The following is a 13,092-nucleotide window of genomic DNA, read 5'->3' on the forward strand; positions in this document are numbered from 1 at the left end:
CCAAAAGTTACCCATTTACTATAATAGCAATGGAACATGTAGGCAAGTTCCATTTGGAAATAAGGTGTTCTGTAACAAGGGGCACTTTAAAGTCCAAAGAGATAGAGAGGTCTCTGGTAGCTGTAAGTTGGAGTGTAGGCACTCTTCCCCCATGGTAATACAAGCTAACTTAGCCCTTGCTTAGACTTTGAATAGATGAACATGAATGAAAGGTTAGATTTACAGAATGAGTTCCTGGGACACTCTTTCAATTTCCTGTTGCACCTTCTCATCCTCGTCACCTCTCCTCCGGTGGAAAGCCACCACTTCCATTAAGCCAGCTGCTTTCTGCTTTACCTGAAGAAACCAAACCACAAACATCTCAGAGCATATGGAGCTTTAGAAATAAAAGCAAACCAATTTTAAAAGAACTTTAGAAAACACACTTTTCTTAACTTTGTTACAAAACCTTAACAACCTCATCTTTCTAACAGGTTAATAAAAATTTAAATCCCTGCCATTACGTAATAATACAAGATATATAAAACTTATGTGTTATCTCCCATGAATAATTTGAAAAGTATCAAATTTTCTTCTTGCTGAAAATCAAATATGCAAGCTACTAGAATTTTTCTTACATCTTATTTTAAAATTTGTTCTCTTCACATTAGATAAAATTATAAAATCATATATACCTTACCAAAAATATGCAAACCTAATGTCTGTGGCACTGAATTCCGGGAATTTGGGGAGGGGAGGCAGGGATGGTCAAGAAGCAATAAGAGGAAGGATTCTCTTTCCAATTAAACACACTCTAAACTAGTTATCCTTTGCTACATTTAAAAAACATTCTAGCAAAACTATAAAGTTGTTTCTGGTGAAACATAATTCTAATCTATGCAGAAGGAGATGAAGACTGCTCAAGGCCAAGGCAGAGAGGAAAGGGAAGCTGTGTGTACAACAGTGGCATCCAAGAGAAATGTAATGTGAGCCATAAGTGGAAGCCACGTATGTGATTTTAAACTTTGTAGTAGCCACATTATAAAAAGTGCAATCAAACAGGTGAAATGAATTTTACTAATGTATTTTATTTAACACAACATATCTAAAACATTATCATTCCAACTTGTAATAAATATAAAAATATTGAGACATTTTCTATTATTTTTTCATTACTTTTTACGTCTTCTCAGTCTTGTGTATTTTCCCTCACAGCACATCTCAGTGAGGACTAGCCATACGTCTTTCGAGTGAGCACTGACTCGTGCAGTGAGTGACCGCCCTTTCGGACAGTGTGGGTCTACACAAGCGGAGACCTACACTTAGACCTCAGTAGCACTAACGTTAATATTTTATTTCATCATTATTCTTAATATTACTAAATCTTACTCTAGCAGGAAAATATAAATAATTAGATTTTCTATAAGTATTGACCACCATAAGCCATATATTTTTATATTAGTACATTAAATGAAACTAAATGAAATAAAATGTTATTATATACTTTCTGTTCGTTTTCCACTTTTACTCGTCTGGTCGCACAGAAATGATTCCAGACCAAGGGATTCAAGCCTTCTGGCATGTTGTTAACGTTGTCCAGGTCATCCATGGCCTTCATTAACTGGGCAAAGGCATCTGCACTCAATTTCCCAGATCCTGGCCGCTCTCCAAAAGGCACAATACTAGTGATATCTGCGTGCGGTTTCTGTCTGTGGATCCTGGTATTATTGATAATAGCCCATCAACATTTCATATTCTCATACATACAAAAATCGGTGTTAAATAATACAACCCTTAGCATAGGTATGACATTGCATAACACTTTCCTTTGGCACTTGAGAGCCCTTGAGAGAAAAGCAGTTATTTTGACCTGCTTCCATGGTCTCTGGATCCCCAGATGTGACCTTGGCTGGACTATAAGATGTCCCTAACTACTGTCAGCACTGACAAATTTACCTGGATTAGAAAATGTCTTCCTTCTTAAAAGAGAGAGAAAGAGCTTCCCAGATGAGCAAAACCAAACCAAAACCAAAACCAAACCACAGGAGTTCATCACCATTAAACCGGCTTTACAAGGAATGTTAAAGAATCTTCTTTAAGCAGTAAAGGAAAGGCCATGACCAGAAATAAGGAAACATAAGAATTAAAAAATACACCCTTCTGTGTATTTTAAGGGAGCAAGTACATGCATGCCCAAGACAAGAGTGATGTTTCCTTGTCCTGTCCCACATGCTCTACTGGTATCCTTTTAGCCCGTGAGTAGTTTGGACTAGATTCAGATACACACACGACTTGAGAAAGTGCTTCTTTTATCTGCATTAATACATCAGTTTTGTTTCCATGGGCTATGGCTGGGCTATGGCTGGGAAGGGAATTCACTATCAAATGCTTCACAATACACCGCGAAGTGACTTGTTATCCTCTTTCAATAGATGAGGAAAGTGAGGCTCTGAGAGAAGATATTGGTCCAAGGTCACAGGTCTGATGGCAAAGTTAGGATTTAAAGCTAATTATGTTTGACATAAAACTTATGCTTTTTCCACTTCCACCTCCCAATATATGAGAGGTCTCTATCCTTTCTTAACAAGGCTTATTTTAACTCATTACTTTGAAAATAGGGAAATCAAGGTATGAGGTATGTTCTAAGTTGAGTTTTCAGGTTGCATATAACCTCTCAAAGCTGAGAGAATGAGTTTGTATCTCAGACACAGATGAGCCTATACCTTTGTGGCATTTCAAGATTACCTCTGAAAATTATGGAAATATGTATTTATAAAAATTTGAGAATACTCAGGAATGTGATTCTAACACTACTCTCAGTATAAAAATCAGATATTTTTAGAACTTTTTTTGTAATCCTCACCTGAGTAAATCTTTTCATTGCTTTTAGAGAGAGAGCAAGGGGGGGGGGAGAGAGAGGGAGGGAAAGAGAGAGAGAGAGGGACATCAATGTGTGATGGAAACACTGATTGGTTGCCTCCTGTATGCTCTCCGACTGGGGACTGAAACTGCAACCTGGAGGTGCCCTGGCTGGGGATCGAACACACAACCTTTTGGTGTACAGGACCGTCCAGGGATAGAACTCTTTTGATAACAGTTATTTTCAATCATTTATACTGGCATTTTTCAAACTTTGTCTTGAACACAGTCACATGACATGCTGTGAGAAAAAGTGATCAAATAATTTGTGGTCAAATAAGTTTGGAAAACTCCACGTACTCTATTTCTTGTACTTGGAGACCCAAAGGCTAGAAACAAGTTCTGAGAAGTTCTTATAAAGGAAACTGCTTAGCTTTTTTTTTTAACCTGGTGTTTTCCCCAAACTTATCTTAGGAAAGAATGTTTATAAATCTGTATACCATCTATGACTTAAGAGGAACTACCTTCTTGTATAAAATAGAACCTATAATTTTACTATGCTTACTTACTTAACAACTTTTAAATAATTAAAAAAATGATTATTTTTCATTGCCTACCTTAAGATATAAGAATAATATAAAAAATGGAGTTCTAATAAAGACACGAACATTTTCACATAAACAATGTTAGACTGAATATTTCCATCTAATTAGGAGAAAAAGCTGGAATCTAATAACATTCCTGCTCATTTACAAATTAGTCCTTAGAAACGTGATAGCAAGGTAGAAACAAACCTTGGTCGGCGTTTAAACAGTCTGTAGAGTACATCCACCTGATGACTGGGAATTTCAGAAAACTCCTTTTTAAAGCTGCGATCGAGAATCTAAGCACAAACAGATTATTGCCAGAAGTGCAATTTTTCAGAAACATTTTATTTGTTGACAATACCCTTTAAAATATAGGGTTATGTCACTTCAATTTTAAAAATCCATGTAACCTCGGATTATAAAGTAGGCTTGCTAGGGAGTGACTACTTGCTGCACAAGGATTTCTTAAATATTTATTTTGAACAGGAAGCACATCAGTGAATTAAAAATATTACTTCATATAAGAGGTTTTAGAAATCATTCAGAACTGAAATTTCACAAGATGATATTTACCTGTAAAACATTCAAGGTACTCTAATCTATTCTTATTCTATTCCATTCCATTCTTCTTTATACGCTTTTATTTTTCATTCTAAAACTGCTGATCATAGTCTACTAAATTGACAGCATGACTGCCTAATGGGGCCCGCAACCTGAAGTTGCACAAGTCCTAAAGTGCAGATGGTCCTTCTCATTTGTAACAAGCTTAAACCAGAGATGTTTACAAAAATTTATTTTACACAGCAATTCTTAGAAATCTACAATGGCATAGAATGAAGGTCACCCATAACTGAGAATTATAGTAGGAGAAAAATCTACGAGGAAATTAAATTATTTTCCTTCTAATCTCCCCTCAAATCCTGGCAGCCGCACTTTACGGCACTGGTGAGTGGGTAAGACGGTGGCTCTCACCTTGTCTTCCGCCAGTAAGTTGTCATAGTGTTCCTTATACATGTCCAGGTTTTCTTTAGATTTCCGGACGGCCTCTGAAGTCTGTCTCTGTAATAACATTGGGAATGGCCAGTTGTGACTATATATTTTTTCAGAAGAAACAAAAATATTGGAGGTACTAAAAAGAACAAGGAATTTCCTAGTACGAGATAAATGTGTCAGTGAAATATTCATTGCAGACAACAATTATAGAGGAAAATAAACCAACTGGAGACTTTGAAAGAACGAACATCCAATCACCTGTGTCTGAGTCCAGCTAGCTCTGTGTGTGAGTGTGGAAGTGACTGCAGAACTAGCTACACTCTTGGGGAGGCACATGGATGCTAAAATCTCACAGGCTTGGGAGTTGCCTGGACCTGGGTTCTGAGAGACAGAATAGATAAAAGGACAATGGCCAAACCGCACGTGGAAATAGAACTCTGACTCACAACCTGTGCAGCAATTGGCCCTAAACTGCCAAGACTTAGAAAATAACATTCGGATTTCTTAATTTTTGCCACAATTTCCAAGTTGGAATTAACTAGAGAAAGTCAATATACTCCCCAAACTAATCACACAGGTTACAAGTTTTCTAATTAACTTGCCCCCAGATTCCTCATGCCAAAAACTTCAGATCAGAGGGCATCTGAAGGCCTCTCCTTTACTCATTAAATGCTTTCCCATCCCTCTGCCTGTCTTTGAGTGTCTGCCAAAAACAAATGATGGTAGCTGACTCCCTTTCTATACCAAGCTCTGGATATATAGTTCACGCATTCTCATTTGGGTGGTCTTCGTTTGTTTCCACAGTTCCAGCTCCCGCTGGAACTAGTAGTGTTGCGTACTACTGGGTGACTCAGGCATGCTGCCCGTCTCTCTGAGACGGCCTCCACGTCTGTGAAGGCCTCCAAAACCCTGTAGTGTCGTATGAGTCGGGTTGTATTTAGAAGGGGCCTTGTACATGCTGCTTAACAGACTCTGAGCAAAAGGTAAGTACATATATCACACATGATAATTTATTCATTCATAAATGTCTTTTATTGACATTATCGATAAAAGCTGACGTTTTGAAAATTATGCGATTAAGCATTTTTCTTTCATTGTCTCTTTAATGAAACATATCTGTTTGTGCTTCTATTTATTAGATAGAGTTTTTCAGATTATGACATCTTTTCATTCTGTAAGATAATCCATTGCTTACATGATTAGTAAAACTTAGGATGCCAATGGTCCAGACAGAACAATATTCCCTAGTGAAGAGACTGTAAATAGCTTAAAAGGCTAAAAGTGTTGCCCGAGGTCCCATAGCCAGCCAGTGATTAAAAGCAGCTCTTTTCAATCATGAAGATATATGGCCTCATTTAGAAACCATATGTCATATAAAAAAGTATATGTTTCCTTTGACTAAATGATTGCAAATGCAGAATCACATAACTTGACTAACAAATCGGAGTGTATGCTTTCACCAGCCCTGGAGCAAAGTCCCAGACAAGGAGCCAGGGAACGCACACAGTGGAGTCAGGAGTGTGGAAGGAAGGAAGGGTCTAGGTGTGTGTGTACTCTTGTTGGCAAGGACCATGTCTATCAGAAATGCTGTACTCAGATATGCTATCCTGTACTTACTCTCTCTTCCTGCTTTCTTACAAGATAGTTGTTTAGGAATGTTTCTCTGGAGTTTATTTCTTCATCCAACAGTAAAGAAAAAACAAGGTTATTTATTTTCAATTCCTCCTGTAGAAATATTTAAAAGGGGAGTGGTGGTCAATACTTCTACCCAAGAAAGTATTTTCTACTGAGCGTCAGAGACTTGGCACTTATCAAGCAAGTTTATGACACATAAGTAAGGGAAATGCCTTTTAAGAAAATGGGAATATAAACTGCTACAATAACTATTCATTTGTTTTGCACTTTTCATCTTTTCATTGTGAGATAAAACATACATACAGAAAAACATATAAAACAAAGGTGGAGTTTGACAAGTTATTAGAAAGGCAGAAACTCCTGGAGTCACCACCCAGGTCCAGAAACAGAACTTCGCCACCGCCCAGAGTCCCTTCCATGTGTCCCCAGCATAATCTCGATCCCAGTGACCCCTGTCCCAATTTACAGTGATTGCTTTCCTATGTGTCCTTGTGGTTCTTTATTGCCCAAGTACGTGTCTCCAAGCACTAGAGTAAAACTTGTTCATTTACAAAATTGTCACTTTTTAAAAGTCTCTTATACCCTACGGGTTCCCTTCCATCCCTTTCTTTTCCTTACACTTAGTTGTAGTTATTTGCAGTTTCACCTAGTCAGGGTTCAACAACTGCATCTTTATGTGAATTTATCAGGGTCCCTCATCCCATGTATTTCCTGAAAGTCGGGCCGCTGGATCAGAGGCCTGCTGAGACCCACAGTGGGTCCCATTGGCAAGACAGCAGGGGATACTGTGTCTCACCAGGAGACATACAATACCTGCAGTATCAGGTTGTCTTTCTTTTCCCAAGGTTAGCAGCTATGAATGTTCAATGCCTAGGCCTGTTAATGCATTCAGAGTTGCAAAATGGTAATAGTCTATTTCTATTATTCTTTTTTTACTTACTAGTTGAAATTATTTTATAAAGAGATGTTTCTCCTTATCTACTTTTTCATTACTTAATGGTACAGTTCACATAGAAAAGCAGAATAAATACTTGAACTTTATCAATTTTTATATAACAAATTAGCTGTTATCCTCTGAAAGTGAACAATTAGCATTTTTAAAAAATATCACAAATTCATAACTTTAAGCAAATTTGATGGGTTTCAGTCAATTGCAATTATTATTATTGTTGAATCATAAATTGTTCCATTTATGGGAAATTTTATCTTATTTTAATTTTTACTTACTGATTTTGAAGAGAGATAGAGAGAGAGATCAATTTGTTGTTCCACCTAGTTATGCATTCATCAGTTGAGTCTTGTATGTGCCCTAACTGGGGATTAAACTTGCAGCCTTGGTGTACTGGGATGATGCTCTAACCAACAGAGCTGCTTGGCCAGAGCCATTTAGGGGAGGTTTTAAAGTTGGCTCCTGAGTCCTCTTGACATTACCTAGTAGTCTTTGATAGTTTCCTCATTATCATGTGTAAAAGATGTTCTAAGTATTATCTTTTTTAAAATTATAGCTTTTTAAAGATGTGCTTTCCAATCTGTATAATTCACTTATTTGAAGTGTATAATCCCATGGTTGTTTGTATATTCGTGGAGTTGGACAACCATCACCATAATCACTTTTGAATATTTCATCACTCTGAAAAGAAATCCTTCAGCAGTCATTTCCCTTTTCTCTCCACAGCTCATCCCCAAGAGGCCCCCCTGCCCCAACCCCAAGGCAACCACTAGTTAACTGTCAGTCTCTACAGATTTGCCTGTTCTGGACATTTCATATCAATTGAATTATTCAATATGTGGCCTTGGGTGTCTAGCTTCTTTCACTTAGCAGGTTTTCAAGGTTCATCCATGTTGTAGCACGTACTATTTTTATTGCTGAATAATATTCTATTACATGGCTAAGGCATATTTTACTTACCCAGTCATAATTGTTGGACATTTGGATTATTTTTACTTTTTCGGCCATTATGACTAATGCTATTCCTATGACTAATGCTGTGGTATTCACTTCCGATCTTCACCCACCTAACTACCACACACACACACTCCCTTCCTGCTGGGAAGTCACTGTGTTCTGTCTACGGCCACGACTGCTGAGGAGCGGCCCTCCCCCAGGCCTACAGGTGTTGCTGGGTCCTGGTAATAGCTTCCTTCCCTTGACTCTTTAGCTCTAGAGATGATACCGGTTTCCAGGTGTTTCTAGTCTCTGTGTGTTTCACCGTTCCTTGCTGTTTCCCTTAACCCTGTCTAAACCTCAGTAAAGAATCACTGATTTAAACTCTCTTAAAGGAAATCCTTTCAGGATACCATTTTGTTGGGATGCCGAGGATACAGACATCCTCCTGAAGGTCCCTTTAACTACCCTCATCTTTTTTGGTTGGTCCCCTTGCTTTGGTGAGACACACCTTCCCATTTCTCCCTGAGAAGAGATACATACACATTTTTGAGACCTTGCATTTCTCAAAATCTTCTTCTTCTCTTACACATGAATCCAATGACAGGAATAATTGTCCCTCAGAACTTGAAGGTTTCACTCCTTCATCTTCTTGCTTCTAGTTATTGCACATTTCACTGATATTGCTACTGCTGAATCAAATTAAGCCAGATTCTCTGTCTGATCTTTTGTGCATGTGGAACATTCATTCATTTAGCACATAGATGAGCCTAGCCCTTTGCTAGTTGATGGAGATACAGGGATGGACAAAAAAGACCCAGACACTACCCTCATGGAGATTACAGTTTTGGGAGCATTAAGAAGTAATCTCGCATAAATTAAAACTCAGTTGTATAATAAGTAACAGAAAGTAAAAGAACAAAGGATATAACAGAAGAGCTTACATGGTTTGAGGAATTGGCTTTTACACTGGGATCTGACAGGTGAACAGGTGTAGGCCAGGATGCAAAGCAGCGGGCAGAGCCGGGAGGAAGGACAAAGTGGCGTGTTCAAGACACCAGAGGAGAGAGTGTGGCGAGTGAGGGGGAGGGTGGCACAGGCGAGGCCAGAGCGGGAACTAGGCCCAGAGCCTGCAGGACCCTGGTGCCAGAAAGGGTGTTGGTCTTTATCCCAAGAACACTGAGAGGACCTGGAAGCTCCTTAAAAAAGAAAGTTATATGAGGAAACTTTTATTTACCTGGTTGACAACCATTTCTGCTCTCACTCTCCTTTCAAAGAGTTTTTTCAAATGTTCGTCAAAATTCTGTGTGCTTTCTTGAATTGAGTTTTGAAGTTTCTTCAATTCTGCTTCTAAGGACTGAAAGGAAGTCAACAGCAGGTTAGCATAGGAACATCAAATGCTCCTAGAAGTGGGGTTCACATTTTGCCACAAGGTCAGGGCAGGTGGTGGGCAGGTCTTGTGAGGTGTTCTGGTCCTCTGGCCCCCTTCAATCAGAGGTGTTCCACCTGGATTTACTCAATATATTGTGAGTCCAAGATTTTTGCTTAAAAAGATTACAATGGAAAAAAATAGGTAAAATCGCTGATTCTTACTAATGAAGCAGTCTTGGGAGCCTGCTGCCGTAGGCCTAGTAAAACAAACCACAGCAAATCTTTCCAGAAAATGCTGACTCTATAGAACAGAAGTTTCCAGGCACACAATCAGGCCTGGAAAGAAATCTTGACTTTTCTAAAAGCTATAAATACTTCTTCACATAATCTTTTAGATTTTAAAGAAACAAGAAGTGAATGTGTGTGTGTACATTCTCTCTTGGCTTTGTTTTGTTTTGTATGCTTTATCCTTATCAGGAGAAAAAAATTTCCACCTGTTTTTTAAAAAAATTCCACCAGGATAGAAAGCTAAGCACACAGGAGGCAAGTGAAAAGCTATAAATTTATATTTTTAAAGAAAACAACATCTGCAGATCAATTCTAGACATATTTACAAATAATTTTTATCTTTAAAATTTTTGTAGCTTTTAAGTTTTGATATGACTTCAAATTTACAGAAAAGTTACAAGAATAATACAAGCAATTCTCATAAACTTTTAATCAATTTAATCATATAATATTCTACCTGATTTGCTTTATCACTTGCTCAATATCTATCCCCCTCCCCTCCCCCTCTTTTTAAAGATTGAGGAGAGAGAAATTGCACTGAACACAGATTGCTTCTGGAGTTTTTTCAGGAGACACTGATTAGTGCATCGAGAGGAGAGTGGGATTAAGGGAGTTTTATTCTTCAACTCTTCATTTTGAAATAATTTCAGACTAATATAAGAGTAACAAGAATAGTAGAGAGAACTCCAGAATCCCCTTCAAGGGAATCCTGTTTCTTCTTCTTTTCTATAAGATGAGAGACGTATACAATGTAAAAGGTTACATCATGTGTTTACGTTTGCGGGAAAAATCCAGTAGAGAGGGGAAAACTGACGCTACAGGAAAAGGGGGCAGATTGCTGTAGTAACGATGCCGAGTGGGTGAGATGGGATGGTATCAGTGCTCCAGTGGGGGACCGGGCTCGAGCAGGTGCGAGGCCATTTCATCCGTAAGAAACAGCAAGACGGGGATTCTGTGGATTCAGTGCAGGGCGCCAGACATAGTGGTGGTGGAAGAGTAAGAAAAATTTTTTAGTTGCTTCTCTTCTCCAGTCGAAACAGAAAATAAGGTTACCGGGGGTTTGGGGTTGGAAGTCTGAGGACAGAGAATATGTGAAGTGGTCCTCTAGGACCTGGTTACTCAGAGTGGAGTCGGCTCACCAGCATCAGCTGCACCACCTGGTTGCTTGTGAGAAACCTCAGGCTGCTTCCATCGCAGAAAGATGGAGTCCAAACCTGCATTTTTAACAAGATCCCCAAGTGCGGAGGCCTAAGCTAGCTGGGAAATCCAATTGTATCTCTCGGCAGCTCTCAGGACCTAATGAAGATTAAAGGGAGGTGGAGGAAACTATGGGGGGAGGGAGATAAGTGGTGATGGAAGGAGACTTGGTGGTGAACACACAATACAGTGTACACATGGTGTTTTGTGGGATTGTGCACCTGAAACCTGTGTAATTTTGTTAACCAGTGTCACCCCAATAATTCAATAAAAATAACTATTGAAAAAATAGGGAAAAAATGATTAAGGCCATGAGGGTGAAGCCAGTCAGTGTTTTTCCCTCACCCACTGCAGGTGCAGGTGCAGAGAAGGCCAAGCGCTGGGCTCAGACAAGCTGGGGTTTGCCAAGGAGCGCGGCTGCGGAGCAGAGAGGTGAGGGTGTGGGCCGTGCGCCGCCTCAGAGTGCAAGGCCACAGAGTAAGTGCCACCCCTTATTTATGTCCCCCAACTCCCTGAAATCTCTGCTGCATTCAAAACTCTTCATTTTGGCTCTCAGGTAAGTACTGTCTTGGGGTAAAATGCACGGACCCTGTTAGAGATGGCAGTGGATGAGAATAGGACAGGTTAACCGGAGGTTCAAACAAACTGTTTGAGAGATGCGGCTGTTATAAAGCTGACCAACTGTCCTGCCTCAAGTGACGTGACGACTTTACTTGCGTCACAGAGGAATAAACATTATTTATTTGGTTGTATACCAGCTGTTTTTATATCTCCATTATAGTTGTAAGTGATTTTAATATGGGAATGTTTCTTTGTGATGAAAGAAGATAAAGGTAGGAGAAGTGCTTTGCAAAAATCTCAAATTAGAACGGTAGCGTATGTAACACACTGACTGTGTTCTTCTCTCAAGTCCTGTCCTTGTGACCGAGAACAGATCATGCAGACCACTGCCGGACTCACGCGGACGCAGACCACACAGAGCAGCGCCTTGCGCACACTGTGACCAGCGCTCACCAGACCTTGTAGTGATGTGGGGCACATTGACATCGATAAGAACTTTAAAAGACAGTCAAATACATTCTTAAAAAAGTTATTCTAACTTTTTAACTTTATCTCCACTCACTTTTCCAAATTCTCTTGAAAATTTCATTTGAAACACTATCCTTAAACTACTAGACAATGACAAAATCAAGAACAATTTGAAAATATATTGAAACAAAACCTTGGATACGGTAGGGTATATTAATCCCTTGCTCTTCTGACCTTTCTGTACTTATCTCTTTCTTCGTTTAACTCCTTGACTTTTTTCTCATAGTCTCTGAATTGTTTCCTTTCCTCTTCAGTCCATACTGCATCAGGTTTTGCCATGAAAGCAGGCTGAGGGATCACCTGAAGATACAAAGCAAAGCGTATATTGCAGCTCCAACCTACACATGCAGGAGTACAATAAAAGCGCAGTGTTATCGTTACAGTTGAAAACGGGAGCCCTTTAACATGGCGTCTTTCTTCACATTGGCAGACTGGCCTGACACTTTGATCAACGTACAAGAAAAAATGTAACCGCCATTCTCTGTCATGTAAGTGACATGGGGCAGTTTGGGCTGCACCCAGACTCTTAGGTGACAGGGTTGGAGGTTTGTGTTGACATCTCCACAGCTGGAACTGCACACGAGCTCCAGGGACACCTGTGTCAGGGATCCAAGGGAATGTTTCTTGGGAGAATAGCAGCTGCAGCATTATCCCTGCACCTTTCCCTTTGGTAGAGACCGAAACCACTGTGGTTGCTTGTTTGTGTTTGGAAGGCGTGTCTGGAGTTTCCAATTCCTTATTTGCCTTACATGGTATGTTCATAAGGCACTGGAGGTTGTGTTTTTGTTGCTGTGGAATTTCTGAAACTCGAATTCACAAAGACAAAAATGGTCAAATTTAAGTAGTTCTTTTCATCCCATTCCACCTCCCATAAGGATGTCCGGAAATCTCACCATCCTCAAAATGTCTTCCTTCTTGACTTCCAGGACTCCTCCCATCATGTCCATCAGGGCGCGGTGTCTGGTTTCGGAGGCCTGGGAGAGAGTGGGGGTCAGTGAGGGCAGCTGACTCCAGCACGGGCGCTCTGGTGGCACCGGGGGCAGCCTCCCGCTCAGTGTTAGAACGACTGCACTTAGGATCGGGGAGGGTGAACGGTGGCCTGCAGGGGAGAGAGGACAGAGGCCACTGAGATCCCAGGGACCTCTGACCATGACTAATGTGGTGATGTGTTTCCGTGGTGGAGTCCAAGTGCAAGACTGTTCAGCCAAG

At 39.9% G+C, this 13,092-nt stretch overlaps 1 protein-coding gene across 1 annotated transcript in view; it reads right to left on the reverse strand.

The window, feature by feature from the left end:
* The window catches only part of CFAP43 (cilia and flagella associated protein 43), an 81,062-nt gene that overhangs the window by 4,768 nt on the left and 63,202 nt on the right, over positions 1 to 13,092 (reverse strand). The window contains exons 26-33 of the mRNA XM_045854402.1: positions 12,777 to 12,857; positions 12,058 to 12,183; positions 9,176 to 9,295; positions 6,036 to 6,143; positions 4,398 to 4,484; positions 3,633 to 3,721; positions 1,484 to 1,697; positions 224 to 336 (exon numbers count right to left, since the gene is read on the reverse strand). Of these exons, the coding sequence (XP_045710358.1) occupies positions 224 to 336; positions 1,484 to 1,697; positions 3,633 to 3,721; positions 4,398 to 4,484; positions 6,036 to 6,143; positions 9,176 to 9,295; positions 12,058 to 12,183; positions 12,777 to 12,857 (938 nt within the window). The remainder of the gene's footprint in view (positions 1 to 223; positions 337 to 1,483; positions 1,698 to 3,632; positions 3,722 to 4,397; positions 4,485 to 6,035; positions 6,144 to 9,175; positions 9,296 to 12,057; positions 12,184 to 12,776; positions 12,858 to 13,092) is intronic.

The sequence above is a fragment of the Phyllostomus hastatus genome, unplaced genomic scaffold (genome assembly GCF_019186645.2).
Source record: "Phyllostomus hastatus isolate PE091 unplaced genomic scaffold, TTU_PhHast_1.1 phas_scaffold_1066, whole genome shotgun sequence".
In the NCBI taxonomy this organism is placed as follows: domain Eukaryota; kingdom Metazoa; phylum Chordata; class Mammalia; order Chiroptera; family Phyllostomidae; genus Phyllostomus; species Phyllostomus hastatus.